This window comes from Lutjanus erythropterus, chromosome 23 (genome assembly GCF_056507025.1).
Source record: "Lutjanus erythropterus isolate fLutEry1 chromosome 23, fLutEry1.hap2, whole genome shotgun sequence".
Lineage (NCBI taxonomy): Eukaryota > Metazoa > Chordata > Actinopteri > Lutjaniformes > Lutjanidae > Lutjanus > Lutjanus erythropterus.
Window position 1 is genome coordinate 27,081,337 of NC_139339.1, and position 16,008 is coordinate 27,097,344.

Here is a 16,008-nt window from a genome sequence, read left to right on the forward strand (position 1 = left end):
CTGTAAAGATGTTTGCCTTCTGTCTCATATAATGGAATGAGATGGCTCCAGTCCTGCGGTGCTCAAAGCAGCAAAAAAACAAAAAAAACATTCAGCAGTGTGTCTTTGCAGAAGTAGCTGCGACATGAAACCGCTCACAACCAGCTCTGTCAATTATCTTGAGAAACCCAGCCATGATTTTTGAAGAGACACTGAATTTGAATTTTTCAAATGTTTTTTTCTTTGTGTGTTTGTTTGTTTTTTTGAGCACCACAAGCCAAGTGACATGTGGTTCCATTATATAATATATAATATATATATATTATATTAGAGAGAGGGCAGACATCTCTACAGCAGATATCTCCAAAAGGACAAATCACACCTGAAAAATCTAGATGGATAAACAGCATTACAGGTGAAGGGAAAATGTCTGATTTTGAGGTGAAATGTGCCTTTAAAGCAGAGCAATTTTGCTGTCAAATATAAAAAATGACTTTACTGATTTGACGTGGGTTGCCTTTGTATGCACCATGCAACTCTGTAGAGAAAAAATATGTACACATTTATTATAGCACTGCCACGATTAACCGATGAATCAATTATTAATCGACTATAAAATTAATTGCCAAATATTTTGATAATTTTTACTTTGAGTCTTTTTTTAGCTTCTTAAATGTGAATATTTTCTGGTTTCTTTACTCCTCTTGACGGTGATCTGAGTATCTTTGAGTTGTGGACAAAACAAGACATTTGAGGACATCACCGTGGAAACACTGATCAGTATTTCTCTTCAACTAATTGAAAATGATCAGCAGATTTATCAGTAATGAATATGACAGGAGTGACAGGAAAGACTTGAAAACACTAAGAAGATTGTGACAGGATTATTAATCAATCAAGAAAATGATTGACAGATTAATCAACAAGAGAAAATAATTGTTAGTTGCAGCCCTACACGTGACCTAATATTACCTGTTTTCTTCATAGCATTAGAAAAAATGTGAGATCTCTAAATATTCATTGAACTTTTTAGAAGAAAATGGTTAAAACACAGTATATATACATAATTAACAGGGACCTGAGGGCTTCATTTAGTAAAGTGAATGAATGAATGAAGGAGTAACATGGATCCAGGTCTTTATAGGTTATTAAAGTTGTAAAACCAAGACAGAAGCCTGAAGGGGCTTTGTATAACGCCTCAGCTCTAAATGTGTGCTTAATTTCAGATTGTTACTTTCTACATTACATTAGAGGTTTAACTGCAGTCGGTTCAACACATGAGCTAGTGTCATAAAATAGCACATGGGCTGCAGCGGTGATATAAAGTCTCTGAATGTTTCCAGCTGCAGACACGCCTCCTGATGGATTTATGTCAACAACGTGAGCTGGACTTAATAATACAGCATGTGTGTGGATGTGTGTGTCTCCTGTGATATCAGGGCTTAGTCTGCATGTGGACTTTTAATATCAAGACGTGGATCAGACGTGTCAATACTCTGCCTGTCAGAACCTGGAGCGCTCCAAAAACGCCTGGAGCGAGAGCTTAACTGATGGCAAAACACTGCTCCATGTCCGCCTCACTGATGCCAATACTGCTTCAATTCACCCCCACATCATTAAAAGATAACTATAGTTCATTACAAGCTGTCTGACTTATTTATTTAGGAGACAGCTCAGGTAAAAGTGTCCAGATTAAGGTTACAAAAGTATGAGGTGTGGAGATTGAGGCATCAGCAGTGAGTGGAATGTGTGGATGTTGAATGCAGAAGAAAACAAAACCAAAAACCCAGGAGATGTGAAGCCTAGGAGAGGGAGACAGTGTTTTTCTTTTTTCTGCATCAACTTTAATGTCAAACCATGTCTTTTTCATCTGAGACACAGTCCATTCCTCCTGGGACACAACGAAACATTGCACCACTTCGGTTATTGCAGCCCTAGGAGTTTTTAATATGAGTCGCAAAGGTGTCTTTTCTGTTCTCCTCCTCAGACACGGGCAGTGCAGCGGTGTGTCTGAGGAACAGACTGAGTTGGGGGGAGGCGGCGGTGGAAAGCAGGTGAATCAGAGGAATAAAACATCATTGCCTGACTGTTTCACAGTGGTTCAGCTCTAAACACAAATAAACACCCACACACACCGCATCAACGCCTGAGTCAGCCTGAATGTGAAGTTACGACGACTTCGCCGCTTCATCTATGATGCTTTTCTATGCAAAATATTTCCTTATATAGAGAAAAGGGGGGCATGTCAGTATGCAGATGGCAGGCAGCAGGTATGAACCCGTCAGTTTAGAATGAGTCTGATTCACTAACCACGGTGTGTGTGAGTTAACGTGTTAAAGTTTGCTGATGATTCTGTTATCGTTAGCCTTCTTGAAGGGGAGGAACAGGATCATGGGCCAGTTGTGGATGATTTTGTGCTTTGGTATGATGAGTCTTTCCTCCATCTAAATTTGTCTAAAACGAAAAACATGGTGATTGATTTTAGGAAATCACCACCAAGCCCTCTGCCAACTGTTGTAAAAGGTGTTGATATTGAAGTAGTTGAGACATACCTCGAAAAAAGGTCCAACAGAGACTTCATTTCTTGAGGAAAATGAACTCCTTTAATGTCTCCACTGAGATGATGACACTTTTACAGGAGTTTCACTGAATCTGTTTTAAATTTCTGTATTATTGCCTGATTTGGAAACCTTAATCTGTCCTGTAGAAATCAACTTCGATATGAAAAACTAAAAAGTTCTAATAAAATCCCAGGAAGGAGTCAGAACAAGCTCTTGGCATTTTATAACAGGCAGATACTTAAGGCCCCAACACATTATCAGCTGGCTGTCCCATTGTTTTCCTATAGAGAGCAGCGCCGCTACCCTCGGCATAGCGCACCGCTCGTATCTGCCGCTGACCACTGCACTCAAAGTTGAAATTATTTGAACTTTGACCTTGTTTGCCGCTGACCTTTCAAAGCGCAACCAATAAGATAACAGCTGAATGTGATGATGCAGGCAGAGGAGACAGTAGGTGCAGTCGAGATGAGCCAGGCCTGCGCAGAATTGATCAGCGGCAGTCGCCGCACAATGCATGCCGGTTAGATTTGTATCCGACTTGATCCCGACTTGCTCTGATGTCATGCACACATGGGCAACGATAAGCTCACGAGATTTGTTTGTTGATTTTGACAACAAATGCCACGTGTTGTATATAATAAAAATGTTCTGTGTAACAGTAATATTTAACACTGGATATATCAGTCTTAACAGAAGAGGATCTCTGTTTCAACTCTGTTTCAATCAAAAATGAAGAACACACTTTATTGCTTCAGCTATGAACATGGTCTACAAACTTCACCTACAGGTGATCTAACAGGATGTTAGTGTCTCTTCCTGTATCCTCTCTGAAGTCTGCTGGAAACTGTCCAACTTGACTGCAGCTTCTTGTCTCCACCTCGTGCTGTGGCGGCCTGATCTCGTTTGGTCTCCAGGCAAGGCGCAGTTCATCTCAAACACACCTAATGACTGATGGTCAAGTCTTGAAAGGAACCCCAGAACTGCGGAAGATCTCACCAGAGTGATCATTTTAACATCACAATGAAGGGACAACATAGAAAAATCTCACGAGAACTTCGCAAATCAAGGGTTCCCTTCCAGACATGACCTAATAAATGTGTTTCAGGGTTCCCCAAACTCTGTAACAACATTAAAAACAAACTACGAACTCGCCAGTAAACACCTGGCAAAATGTGAACAGTCAGTTTGGGTTATAAGATTTCTGAATCATATAGTTTATGAACTTAGCTACATCCAGAGCTAAAGTTACCTCAGCCATTTGTATACAGGACGTAGCGGTTGTAGTGCTGTGCTTCGCCTCTCTGCACCCTATCTCGCAGTGAGTCCGGAAGAACTTTCTCATCATGTGAAGGCCCCTTTAGGATGCTATAATGCTATACTGGTCTGTCAGGACCACCCACCTCAGGGGGAGTTTGAGCTGCTGCCATTAGGGTCACCTGTTCGGAGGAGTAAAATATTTCATACCTCTGTCATTCCAGGTGCTATAGATATGCTCAATAGCAGCTAGCAACTTGTGTGCAGTCCTGCATTATCATGGCACATTTTGTATGAAGGCATTCTTACACTTACACTTTTATTAATTTTCCATTCCCTTGAACTAGTATGTGTTTTTTTATCTCATGATTTGCATTTATTGTTGTTGCTGTTGTTGATGATGTGGCCCCTTTATATTGTGTTTTTATGTAAACTCTTGCTGCACAACAAATTTCCCTGAGGGGACAATAAAGAAGCCTACCTATCAATATGAGGGGAGGTAAAGCCGCAGGCCCTGATGGTCTCCCAGTCGATATATATAAGATATTTAAAGATAAATTAATTGAACGTCTTTTAGGTATGTATGAGGAGGCCGTCTCCTAGATTCCCTGAGGAGCGTGCGGATAACACTTATTTTGAAACCCAATAAGTCCCCTACCAATTGCACTTCATATAGACCCATTTCACTGCTTAACACAGATGCTAAGATTATCGCTAAAGTAATGGCTAGAAGACTGGAACCGGTACTCCCAACTGTGATCAATCTAGATCAGAATGGTTTTGTGAAAAACCGTCAAGTCTTCCATAATGTTAGAAGGGTATTGAATTTGATACATGCATGGGAGGGAGCCCCTGACACTGCCATTCTGTCTTTGGATGCTGAAAAAGCATTTGACAGAGTGGAGTGGAGATATTTATTTGATGTGCTATCTCGCTTTGGCCTTGGTAATTACTTTCGAAAATGGGCTGAGACACTGTATACTGACCCAATGGCAGAGGTGTCCACCAACTACTTAATATCTTCCCCTTTCAAGCTCACAAGAGGTACCTGTCAGGGGTGCCCTCTCTCGCCAATTCTATTTGTTTTGGCAATGGAACCGTTGCAATAGCGGTGAGGTCAAACCCCTCAATTTCAGGTATAAAACTATTGGACACTGAACATCGCATTGTAATGTATGCTGATGACACCCTTTTACTTCTAACAGATCTAAACAACTCAATTCTTAATTTGACTAACTTAATTGACACATCTGGAAAATTCTCAGGCTTTAAAGTAAATGAAACAAAATCCTCTATCATGTTTTTGAACAAGCAGGAGCAAATAAATCCGGTGATAAACCACCCTTTCAATAATGCAATAAATGGATTTAAATATCTTGGTATCACCATTACCCCAACCATTAAAGATTTTAGTACCCTGTAACTATGATTCTGTGATTTCCACAGTAACTGAATCCATGAATAGTTGGTCATCAATGCCAATCTCTCTATTGGGGCGTATAAATGTTATCAAGATGAATATACTACCAAAGTTTTTATATCTATTTCAATCGGTCCCTTTATCCCCACCACCACAGTTCTTCTCAAAAATGAAACAACTATTTATAAAATTTATCTGGAATAATAGAAGGTCAAGGTTGAGACTATCACTTCTTTACCTGCCATATGACAGAGGAGGGTTACAATTACTCAATTTACAATGGTATTTCTGGGCTGCTCAAATTAGAGCTGCAATGTACTGGTTTTCGCCTGAACCTTACTTACCATGGGTACAAATTGAGAGTATTTGCACTAAAGGCCTACGACTTGACACTTATTTATACTCTGCATCTGTCAAAAAATTGAAGTGGCTTACTGATAACCCTTTTGTGAGAAATACAATTGATGTCTGGCACAATGTACAGTCATTTCTTGGTGAATCGACTTTTCAGGCTTTTCACCAATATGGGGGGAACGATAACTTCTCTCCTGGCAGAAAAGACCAAGGTTTTAGAATTTGGGCTACAAAAGGTATTTGTAAAGTTATGGATCTATATAAGGAAGGCAAACTAGCTTCATTTGAAGAACTCAGAAATGAATATGATATTCCTCGGACACATTTATTTAAATATTTACAGTTAAGAAGTTTTGTTTATGCACGGATGCACTCTTATATACATCCCCCTTTGTCCATATTAGAAAACCTAGCAGTGAATAACTGTACTGGCAAGGGTCAGATATCCTTACTCTATAATATACTGGTGAAAAATCATAAAGACTTTAAAATGCATTTCTCAGATGACCCTGAATCCAGTACCCGACTGTCCTGCACTTTGTATTCTTAATTTATATCCAAAGGACTGTAAGCTAAATAGCAAAGAGAAGAAAATTACTGACTTATGTTTAGTCCAAGCTAGATGCTTAATTTCTCTTTGCTGGAAAGACGTCAAGAGACCTTCGGTAGGTCGCTGGCTGAAAGAACTATCAGCATGCCTTGTCCTTGAAAAGTTAACATATACAATAAAAAAGAAATCAGCCAAATTCAAAGAGATTTGGAATCCCTTTCTTGCATTCTTAAGGAACTGTGAAGTTGAGGAAACTGGAAACTTGAAGGTGATATGTCCCTAACTGATGATACCTTAACCATGTGATACTAAGATGTGTATGATTATGCAATGTCGTTATCCAGTTTTGTGTTTTGTTTTGTTTTGTTTTTAGTCCCTTTGGACCGATTATTTTATAGTTTGACTGTTATATGACTTGTATTAAAATGTTTTTGTAAGTTGTTAAAACTCAATAAATACATGTCTATAAAAAAAAAAAAAAGAAGCCTACCTACCTAACATACACACGGAGGTAAGAACAAACTTGGCTGGTGCGCATGTTTCATGAATCAGACGGCGACTTTGCGTGGGAACTTATTTTTCACGCACAGTAAGAACACATCTACACACGTTAGTTAATGAGGCCCATTGAGATAAGGCAGGTACTTGTAGGCTGTGGTGGAGGTCTGCTCAGGTGCTACCACTTCGTCTGCCAGCTCCTGCAGAAAGAGCTCAGCTGGGCCACTGCTAACAGACACCACATTCAGAACAAACACGTACATTAACCTGCAAGCTGCTAGCACTGCTAACATTAGCCACACTTTTTACACTGCTTTCTGAGTGTTGTCTTACTGTTTGACTAGTTGACTTGTCTGAATTAAAATGAGTCCTCAGGAACGTCCCTGGTATGAAGCTGATGTTGGTGGTTTCTCTTCATTCACACTGTCTGTTCTCTTTTGTTACTTTAGTTTAGTTTGTTTCTTTTGTTTTCAGGTATCTGTACTTTACTTGAGTATTTATTTTTGTTATTTTTTATTATTATTTTTTACTTTTTGTTTGTACTCCCAACATCTGAACACAAATATCCGTACTTTCTGTTCCTTACATTTTCAAAACAGGTTAGTTACTTTAGTTTTAATGTATCAGAGGGGAATAATTTATTATATTAATTTTGCATTATTGTGCACCACCTTCCCAACGTCAAGACTGATTTCAACCTAAATGGATGAGACAATGACACAGGTGTGTCCTTCAGTGTATATCACACATGAAGGTTGTAACTACGGTGGCTGACAAGGGCAAACACGCTGCATATACAGAAAATAACTGCAAATAAGAAATCAAATATGGATATGCAGCGTTTTCCTTTTGCATTTGTTTTCTTATATGCAGCACACTTCTGTATATGCAACTCATTTCTGTATGTAACTTGTTTTTGTATATGCAGGGCATTTGTCCTTGTCGGCCACCGTACATAACAAGACGAAAATAGCCAAAGATACAAAACAAGATGAAACAATATTATATTTATGTAACAGTATGTAAAAAAATGTACAGATGACGGGGAGGTGCTGCTGACACCATCTTTGGTGTGTGTGCTTTTTTTTTACTTTAGTGGATGGAATTAACTCTGTTGCTTTAAGCACTGATCTGTATAATTGGAATGAAACACATAACTGTGCATTCAAAAAAGTGCTGGGTTAATTCTGCTTGGTCATAATTCTGGGTTGTTTGGGTTACTGTAAACACACTGTTGAGTTGCTCATAATGGACAAAAATGCTGTAACAGGTTCATTCACAGCTGAACATCCTGGGTTACTTTGACCCAACTGCTAGGTCATTTTCATTTTCCCTCCATTTTCCTCTGTTTCCAGAAAGTTCTCTTTCAGTCAGAGCTTCACAGAGCACACAGTGAGCAGGATTTCATGGTAGGTTAATAATACTTCACCGAGCTGTATTTTTAATAAGCTGTGGCAACATCATGTTAAGCTCATTTTACTGTGATTAGTGTCTTTTGTTCTGCAACATTTATTAATTAGCCAACTAGCTATATAATTTTTACTAGATGCTAGCTGGCTAACGTGAACAAATGTTTGTTAGCTGATTATAAGGCTATATCTGTGACCTTTTAAATTTAGCTAATTATTTAATGTGTGGGTGGCTTAATTATTTCGTTTCTCAGGTAAGGTTAGCTAGCTAACATATATCCTAACGTAAGCATGTGAATAATAGATGAAAAAATGTTAAGTCATTCTAAAAACTGGTTTTGGGTTTCTTTCCAGGTCTGTGCCTGAGTCTGTGGCTGATGTCTATGGACACTTTGTGAAAGAGAAGAAAACTGCAGCCCGTGTTTTTTGTACGTGTAAAGTGTAACTTGTTTTGTCAGAAATTTGTAAAATGTCATTATATGCACATTAACAGTTACCTGTTTTTGAATTACGTATGTTCGCATGTTTATGGTAAATTACACAACAGTATTGTTATACATCATACTATATTATTAAGCAACAAATAAACAAATCATTATTATCATCATTATTATTGAATATATAAGCACCTTGGCAATGAAAGAAAATAATAAAATTTATGGGTAATATTTGACCCAGTAATAGAGTTAATGTCAACCAATATATTGGGTCCAGTGGTGAAACCCAGCGGGTTGGGTCAAACCAACCCAACATATGTTCTTTCCCATAGATGACCAGTGGTTGAATTATTTTTTAACTCGGCAGGTTTTTGTGTGTGCTCAGTTTTTACAGTGACTTAACTTTTTTTTTTTTTTTTCACATGGTAACCTATTTCAATTCAGCAACATCACGTACCATACGTTAGATATTTTGGGATATATGTTAGGTAACTTGCTAGCCTTAAAAATGTGCAGTGAGACAGTAAAATCGGGGACCAGTAAAGTCAGGAGTCCCCCACACATTAAATATCAAAATTCAAAAGACCACAGATATAGCCTTATCACCTAACAAGCACTTGTTATAGTTAGCTAGCTAGCATTTAGTAAATTCCCATAGCTAGTTAGCTAGTTAATGAATGTTAGTAGCAAAGTGTTTAAACAAACAACCCAGCACTTTTTGAGTGTATGAAACACTAAAGGGCTTTTAATTTGAAATAGATACAGGGACTGGCAAACTTCATGATCTGCACAGGAAGTGGACTACTGTCTTGCTGTGAGCAACACAAGCTCTTGCACCATCTGCAGGGGTCTGTGCCGCGGTGTCTTTCATGAGCAACAAAGCTTAAAGCTTCTTTGTCAAAACTACCTCTTGCATAAAGTGTTACCTCCCAAGGATGTAAGTCAGAACTGTTTGTGCCTATTAATTTTGAAATGGCCAATGCCAGTGCCATCACTTGATCGACCAATGGCGTGTCTTCATCACTCAGTCAGTCACAGACTTTGTTGTTCATAGTGCTGTCTGTCAGCTTTGCTGCTGTCCAACCAAAAAAACAGCAGTCAAGAGGAGTGCAGGCAGATGAAAATATTCCCCTTAAAGTACCTAGATATGAGAATAGAGCTTATTTTCTAAAATTAACACACATTTTACCTTTAGATACCTTAGACAGTCCCTCCAGGAAGTTGTGACTGCAACAATTAATGCAAATTCAACCAATCACTGTGAATTCTGCGCAACCTTGCAACTTTGCCCAAACTTTGCAACTTTTCCGCAAATTTGACGAGTCATTCTTTGTTCCCAGAAGTTCTACCAGTCAATTTGTTTGAGTTTGTCATTGTTAATGACATTAATCAGTGCTCTGTGCACTTTTATTTAAGAATTTATTTGCTGTTTTGACAGAGTTTGAGCTTTTGCTTCTTTATGGTATATCCCTCAGGTGCACTTATGCCTCTACAAATAAAACATTTTGAGTATTTTTTTTTATCATGACCCTTTCTGGTGAAGTTACTTTGAGCCCGTCGATGCTGACAAAATTCCGTCAGACTCCGACTCGAACCCAACTGTCATTAGCATATTCCAGCCTGAACTTGACTACAGCCCGATGTTTTTGTTATAGGGACAATACATGCAGGGAAATAGAACTGGCAACAACTAAACTAGGGAGAAAAATGATAATAAATGAAAGAATGAATAAATATAGTAAAGCCCAAATGAAATAGGTGAGAAATAAGTCCTGGCCCAACCCAAATCTGTCGGTTTCAGGCACGGAGCTCAAGCTCTAGGTTGCTTAGAACACTCAGAATAGTGTGCAGTTTTGTTTTGCCTGGCAACCTGCATTTGATTTTAATGAATTATATAATTCTTTCTTTTGCAGTTTTCTACTTGCTCCTGCAATTTTATTGTAAAATGCCTAAAAACTACCCCTACAGTTCAGTTGGTAGCACGGGCATCCCATGTCCTGAGGCTATTGGTGCTCTGCAGCAGCTGCTGGTTCGATTCCCACCTGTGATCTATTTGTTCCATGTCACCACCCCTCTCTCTGCTCACTTTCCTGTCACATATTCAGCTCTCCCTATCCAAACAAAGGCAAAAACCCCAAAATAATCTTTAAAAAACAAGAATGCCTAAAAAAAAACATACCATGTATTGCAATTTTTTTTAATAAAGGTGAAACGTTGCTGTGTTTTCAGGCATTTTAGGCCGCATCATTCCCCAAAACATCAGATGAAATCCTGGAGGGACTGCTTAGGTGTGTGACAGGATTCCACGGGGGTAGTTAATCGTTCTTTAATTTTCTGCCCATTTCAAGTAGTTATTTGTTGCCACCTCAGTAGAACCACAGGGTCTGACCTGCAATAGGAAAGTTCTGCTTATCTGGCCCATGAATTCATAAGCTGGCCCCTCCAGTGATTGAGTTTGACAAACCTGCAACAACAGTGGATATAAGCATATGTCGTTTTGGGGCGCTTGCTGAAATTCTGCCATTTTTCTTGGGATGACATTCCCTGTAACATATCTAGACAAACCAGACAACACAGGTGAAAATAATCCTTTTGTGAGCCTTTGTAATTTAGAAACATGAACTCAACATATACATTATTTTTCAGCCATTTCTGTCAATGCTGTGCATGTGAAGCAGAACAGTTCCGGCTCAATTTGCAAAGACAAACCTCAAATTTAAACAGATACACCAACAAATAATTAACAAACATAGAACCAGCAAATACAGAAATTTACACAAAAAGAATTAAACATCATTTGAAACCCTGGAGAAAATGACACACATTAAGAATTTAACGTCCCATCTGTGTAATATCCAGGGCCGGCACAAGCCTGTTTTGGAGCTGGCACGGTACACCCACCCCCCCCCCCCCCCCCCCCCCCACACACACACACACACACCACCCCCAAAGTATTCTTTTATAGTATGAAATAAAACTTGGTGAAACTTGTCTTTCCCTTGAAACATCATTTTGTCAGCAATTTTGAATTGTACTTTGTGTTTCAGAAATCAGCAGAACAACTACATATAAGACTAGTTCAATTACATTTAAATGTTTGAAAGAGATTTAAACAACAGGTTGTGAAAATTAAACAGTCCATTCATATAACTTCCAATCGATTGAAAGTGCTAAAGACAGTACAAACATATTTATATACCTCCTGATTTTATATAATGCCCAGTAGCACCCTTCATTTACAAATTTCCTCTTAGAGCACAGCACATGTTTGGTCCATTGTGGTTTATGCAAGGTGTCCAAAACACACAGTAAAAATTGTTGTGTTTTCAAGTGATATACATTTATTTTGTTGTGGTGAGAATTTCAAACAACTTTTCAATACTGGGGAATAGAAACAGGAAATTTAAAAGGCTTGGTATGATCTTAACTACACCAAAATTTATAATCATTGGTAATCATATAAAAAAAATTACAGTTTATACAAGTTATGCCAAATTATATTCAAATACAGTAAAGATACTTCAAAAATAAGACTGTATATCTCAAAAATAATGTAATGTATTGGCAGTATAGTAAGGAACTGTAAATGTGTAGGACACTGCAATAACAAAAAGTGTATATATATAATGTCATATAATTAAGAAATATGAAAATGTACGATCAGAATGGCATGTTAGCATGAATAGTGCAGGTTTTTAGCAGTGTACAAAAAGAGCCAAAGTAAAAGCACTTGGAAATAATTAATATGGAAACCCATTTCCATCAATATGATGGGAAAGAGATATTGTAAATCATCATTATGAGAAACATTCTCAAAATAGCTTAGTATCTTAATATGTTATATAATTCATTGTAATTCATTATATAATAATGAATTAGTGTCTCAAAATAATGGGAAATGTCAAAATAAAATCTTAAAATAATGAATTAGCATCTTAAAATGATTAGTATCTCAATATAATGAATTAATATCTCAAAATAATAATAAGCATTCTGAAAAGAATGAGTTAGCATCTCAAAATATTTAAAAACATTCTTAAAATAAGAAGTTATTATCTTAAAATAATGAATTCGTGTCTTAAAGTAATGACTTAGTATCTCAAAATATTGAGAAATATTCTCAAAACAATGACTTAGCATCTTAGAATTTTGAGTTAGCATCTTAAAATAATAATGATAGTGCATAATAATAATAATGCATTACTATTGCAAAATAATGATTTATTATGTAAGTCATTATTTTAATAGTTTCCCGTTATTAAGATGCTAACTCTTTATTTTATAAGCTATATTTCGAGGATGTATCATATAATAATTTACAGGATCTCTTTCTCATCACACTGGTGAAAATGGACTTTCATAAATTTAAACAAAACGAACCCAAAAAAAATAAAAAAAAATAAGAGCAGCAGATTGGTGAGGATAACATAACTCTGTTATTGTTACATTTTATATATTTTATTATTATTATTATTATTATTATTATTATTATTATTATTATTATTAATTATTTACTGTGAACTATTTAGTTTGGGGATTTTAGAGGTGCCACTGGATGCTGTATTGGAGTGTCTCTGTGAATAAACAACTACATTCTGACAAACAAACATGGGATTTGACATTTGCACTTAGCTGCTCGCCTTCAGTTGCTCAAGCCTACAACTGGCCACATTGCAGAATCAAAACGTTAATGAACATTAGCATTGTGTGCCTACAATCACTCGTGCTGTACATCTTTGCCCACTGTAAAACTAATGGGATCCTTACAGTTATATACATCTTTTTCATTGTCAGTTTTTCTCCTGACATGTCAGCCAGCTGGACCGGCTGCTCTACTGTACATTTGTTGCTCGTCCATTAACTTTTTTTTTAGGGTTAGTTCAACTTTGTGGCATGTGCCCCAAAATTCTCATGAGTTTTTCCAAAATTGAAGAGTTCATAAGTTGTCAAGTAAATCTCTGTATGGCACACTTGTGTACTCAAAGAGATATAACATAGAAATGATACATTCAAAACCTACGTATAGTAGTTTAATTTTCCATCACATGTATTTCAATCAAAGTTCAATGTCAGTCTCTCATGTGTAACCCCAGGGTTGGAAAACTCCTGTTGAGGTCATGGCTGCACCTCATTTTAGCTCCTGTTCTGGCTGAATGTTACACTGTGGTTGTACGGGAGGTGTATGTCCCATTGCGAAACACCATATCAGAAGCCATACAGTCCTTTGGAAAATCCAGAGGGCTACATGTTGCTTGTCTCTTCAAAGCTACAGCACAGTAATCCACCTGCTCTGCATCCAGCCCCGACTCCAGCCACCGGAAACACACAATGCGCTGGAATGAACGCCGGAAATTGTCAGACACAAAGCCGTACAGGATGGGATTGGCACCGCTGTTGGCATAGCTGAGGATGACAAAAAGCTGAGTGACCATGGGGTCTGGGGGCCGGTGGAAAACGCTGATTAGCTGGACGATGTAGAAGGGCATCCAGCAGAGAACGAACACAGCCACCACTAGAAGCACCATGCGGGTGATCTTCTTCTCCGAGCGTCGTCGTTGAAGCCAGCCCGCCTTTAGCCCTACTGCCCGCATCCTGGCCACCATTAGGCAGTAGCATAAGCAGATCGCTCCGACCGGCAGCAGAAAGCCCAGCAGGAAGGTATAGACCACAAACGCTTCTGACCATGCTGCCTCAGGCCATAAGAAGTTACAGTCCACACCACCGTCCTGCGCTGGGACAGTGTCTGCGAAGATAATGATGGGCAGGATGACTATGAGCGACAGCCCCCATACGCACACGTTGACTACTTTGGCTACAGTGGGTCTGCGGTAGCGGGCGGCCTTGATCGGGTGAACCACTGCTACGTAACGGTCCACGCTCAGCACAGTCAGGCAAAAGATTGATGTAAACATATTGATCCCATCCACACTCAGCACCAACCTACACATCAGTGATCCAAAGGGCCAGTGACGAACGGCAGCTGATGTGGCCAGAAAAGGAACGCTCAACATGAACAGCTCGTCAGCAATCGCTAAGTTAAGGATGTAAATGTTTGTGGCTGTCTTCATTTTTGCGTATTTCAAAATGACATAGATGACCATGGCGTTGCCAGTAAGACCTACGCAGCAGACAAGAGCGTAAATGGATGGGATGATGATTTTACTGGCATCAGGCTCCTGGTAGTAGTCCTCATAGTCCATGCTTGTGTTATAGGGCAGTCCTGTTGGATACGATCCATAGTCCTGGCTCCCATTGAAATCCATGGTCACTTTTGGTTGCTAACTTTAAGTTTGAATGATGTTAGCCAATGAAAGATGAAGGGAAACCTAACTTTGGGCCTCTTGTTATTTGCAATCCCACAGAATTCTAAAGATCCAACCCTAAAACATAACTGATCAACAGTAGGTTACACTGCCCCCTACATTTGTCAGTAATTCTGATCTAGCAACCTTTCCAGAACACCATTTCTCACGAACCCAGGCCAGTCGAGTTTTGTCAACTGTAGGAATGGACAAGGAGTACTGGATTGCACAGATGTCCAGAAAGACTTCACTGGATCTGTAGTCTTTTGAATGCTAACTAATTAATCGTTCATTAAATCATGAAGGGATGAAATCCTAATAAAATGTAAATCTCAAAATATGAATTGAAATCAATCCTCAGTGAGAAATTCTTTGAGATACAGAAGCTGGAACATCTAGCCTATCTAGCCAATCCACAGAAGACAGGGTCATGTTCATATTACAAAAGCATATATTATTTATATTCTTAGTCATCGAAGAAAGAAAAAAATATCCATTGTTCCCCCTTGTCACTCATATGTCCTTGAATCTCTCAGCTCTCCTGTGTCCTGGCTTGTCAGTGATTTCTAATTGTAAGGTTCAGACAACCTGGATCTTTCTTTTCCTTGTAGCTATAAAGAAACAGGGTGGCAATTTCTCTCCTGGTGGGCAATCATTTAACATCCATGTTTATTCATGAGTAAACATACATCTTAAAGTCCATCCGTTGCATTCAGTAGCAAGTGCTGAAAAGGAGAGTAAGACCACTTGGACACAGTACAAACAACACTCCATCTGTTAACTGAAACAGGACATTCTGTCAGGTGAAAACACTTCGAGTGTCCACTTAAAGGCGGTGTTGTTTGGCTCATGCGCTCACGTCGTCTCGTTGATCACAGTGTGTCACAGCCGTAGCAGAGCGCAGAGAAATCGCAAGGTCCCTTCAGGATACAATATGCTCCCATTTTCTGTGACCTCAATTACGAAAGCCTGTGAGAAAACAAAGAACTGTCACTCAGTTTGCCTCTGACAGACACCAAGCACAACATCAGTGTACAAGTGAGTCATACTTAAGAAGACCTGACACTGCAGTCATTTTCCTGAGACACCACTGCACCAGGAATATATAAGCCTGAAGATGCTTTTCAAATAAATGATCTGAGGCTTTGCTGTAATTATTTGCATAAGAATAACTCTCAATGTATTGCATATGTGATGCAAAATGAGTGTCTGTATGCGTCATTTTACAAGTGTAACATCTTGTA

General features: G+C 38.6%; 1 protein-coding gene across 1 annotated transcript; it reads right to left on the reverse strand.

Annotated features, from left to right (window-relative positions):
- Window positions 1–12,984: 12,984 nt before the first annotated feature.
- sstr1b (somatostatin receptor 1b) lies at window positions 12,985–15,680 on the reverse strand. Its single transcript, XM_084711799.1, has one exon. It carries the CDS (start codon window positions 14,723–14,725, stop codon window positions 13,619–13,621), a length of 1,107 nt encoding a protein of 368 aa, XP_084567925.1. The 5' UTR covers window positions 14,726–15,680; the 3' UTR covers window positions 12,985–13,618.
- Window positions 15,681–16,008: the final 328 nt, after the last annotated feature.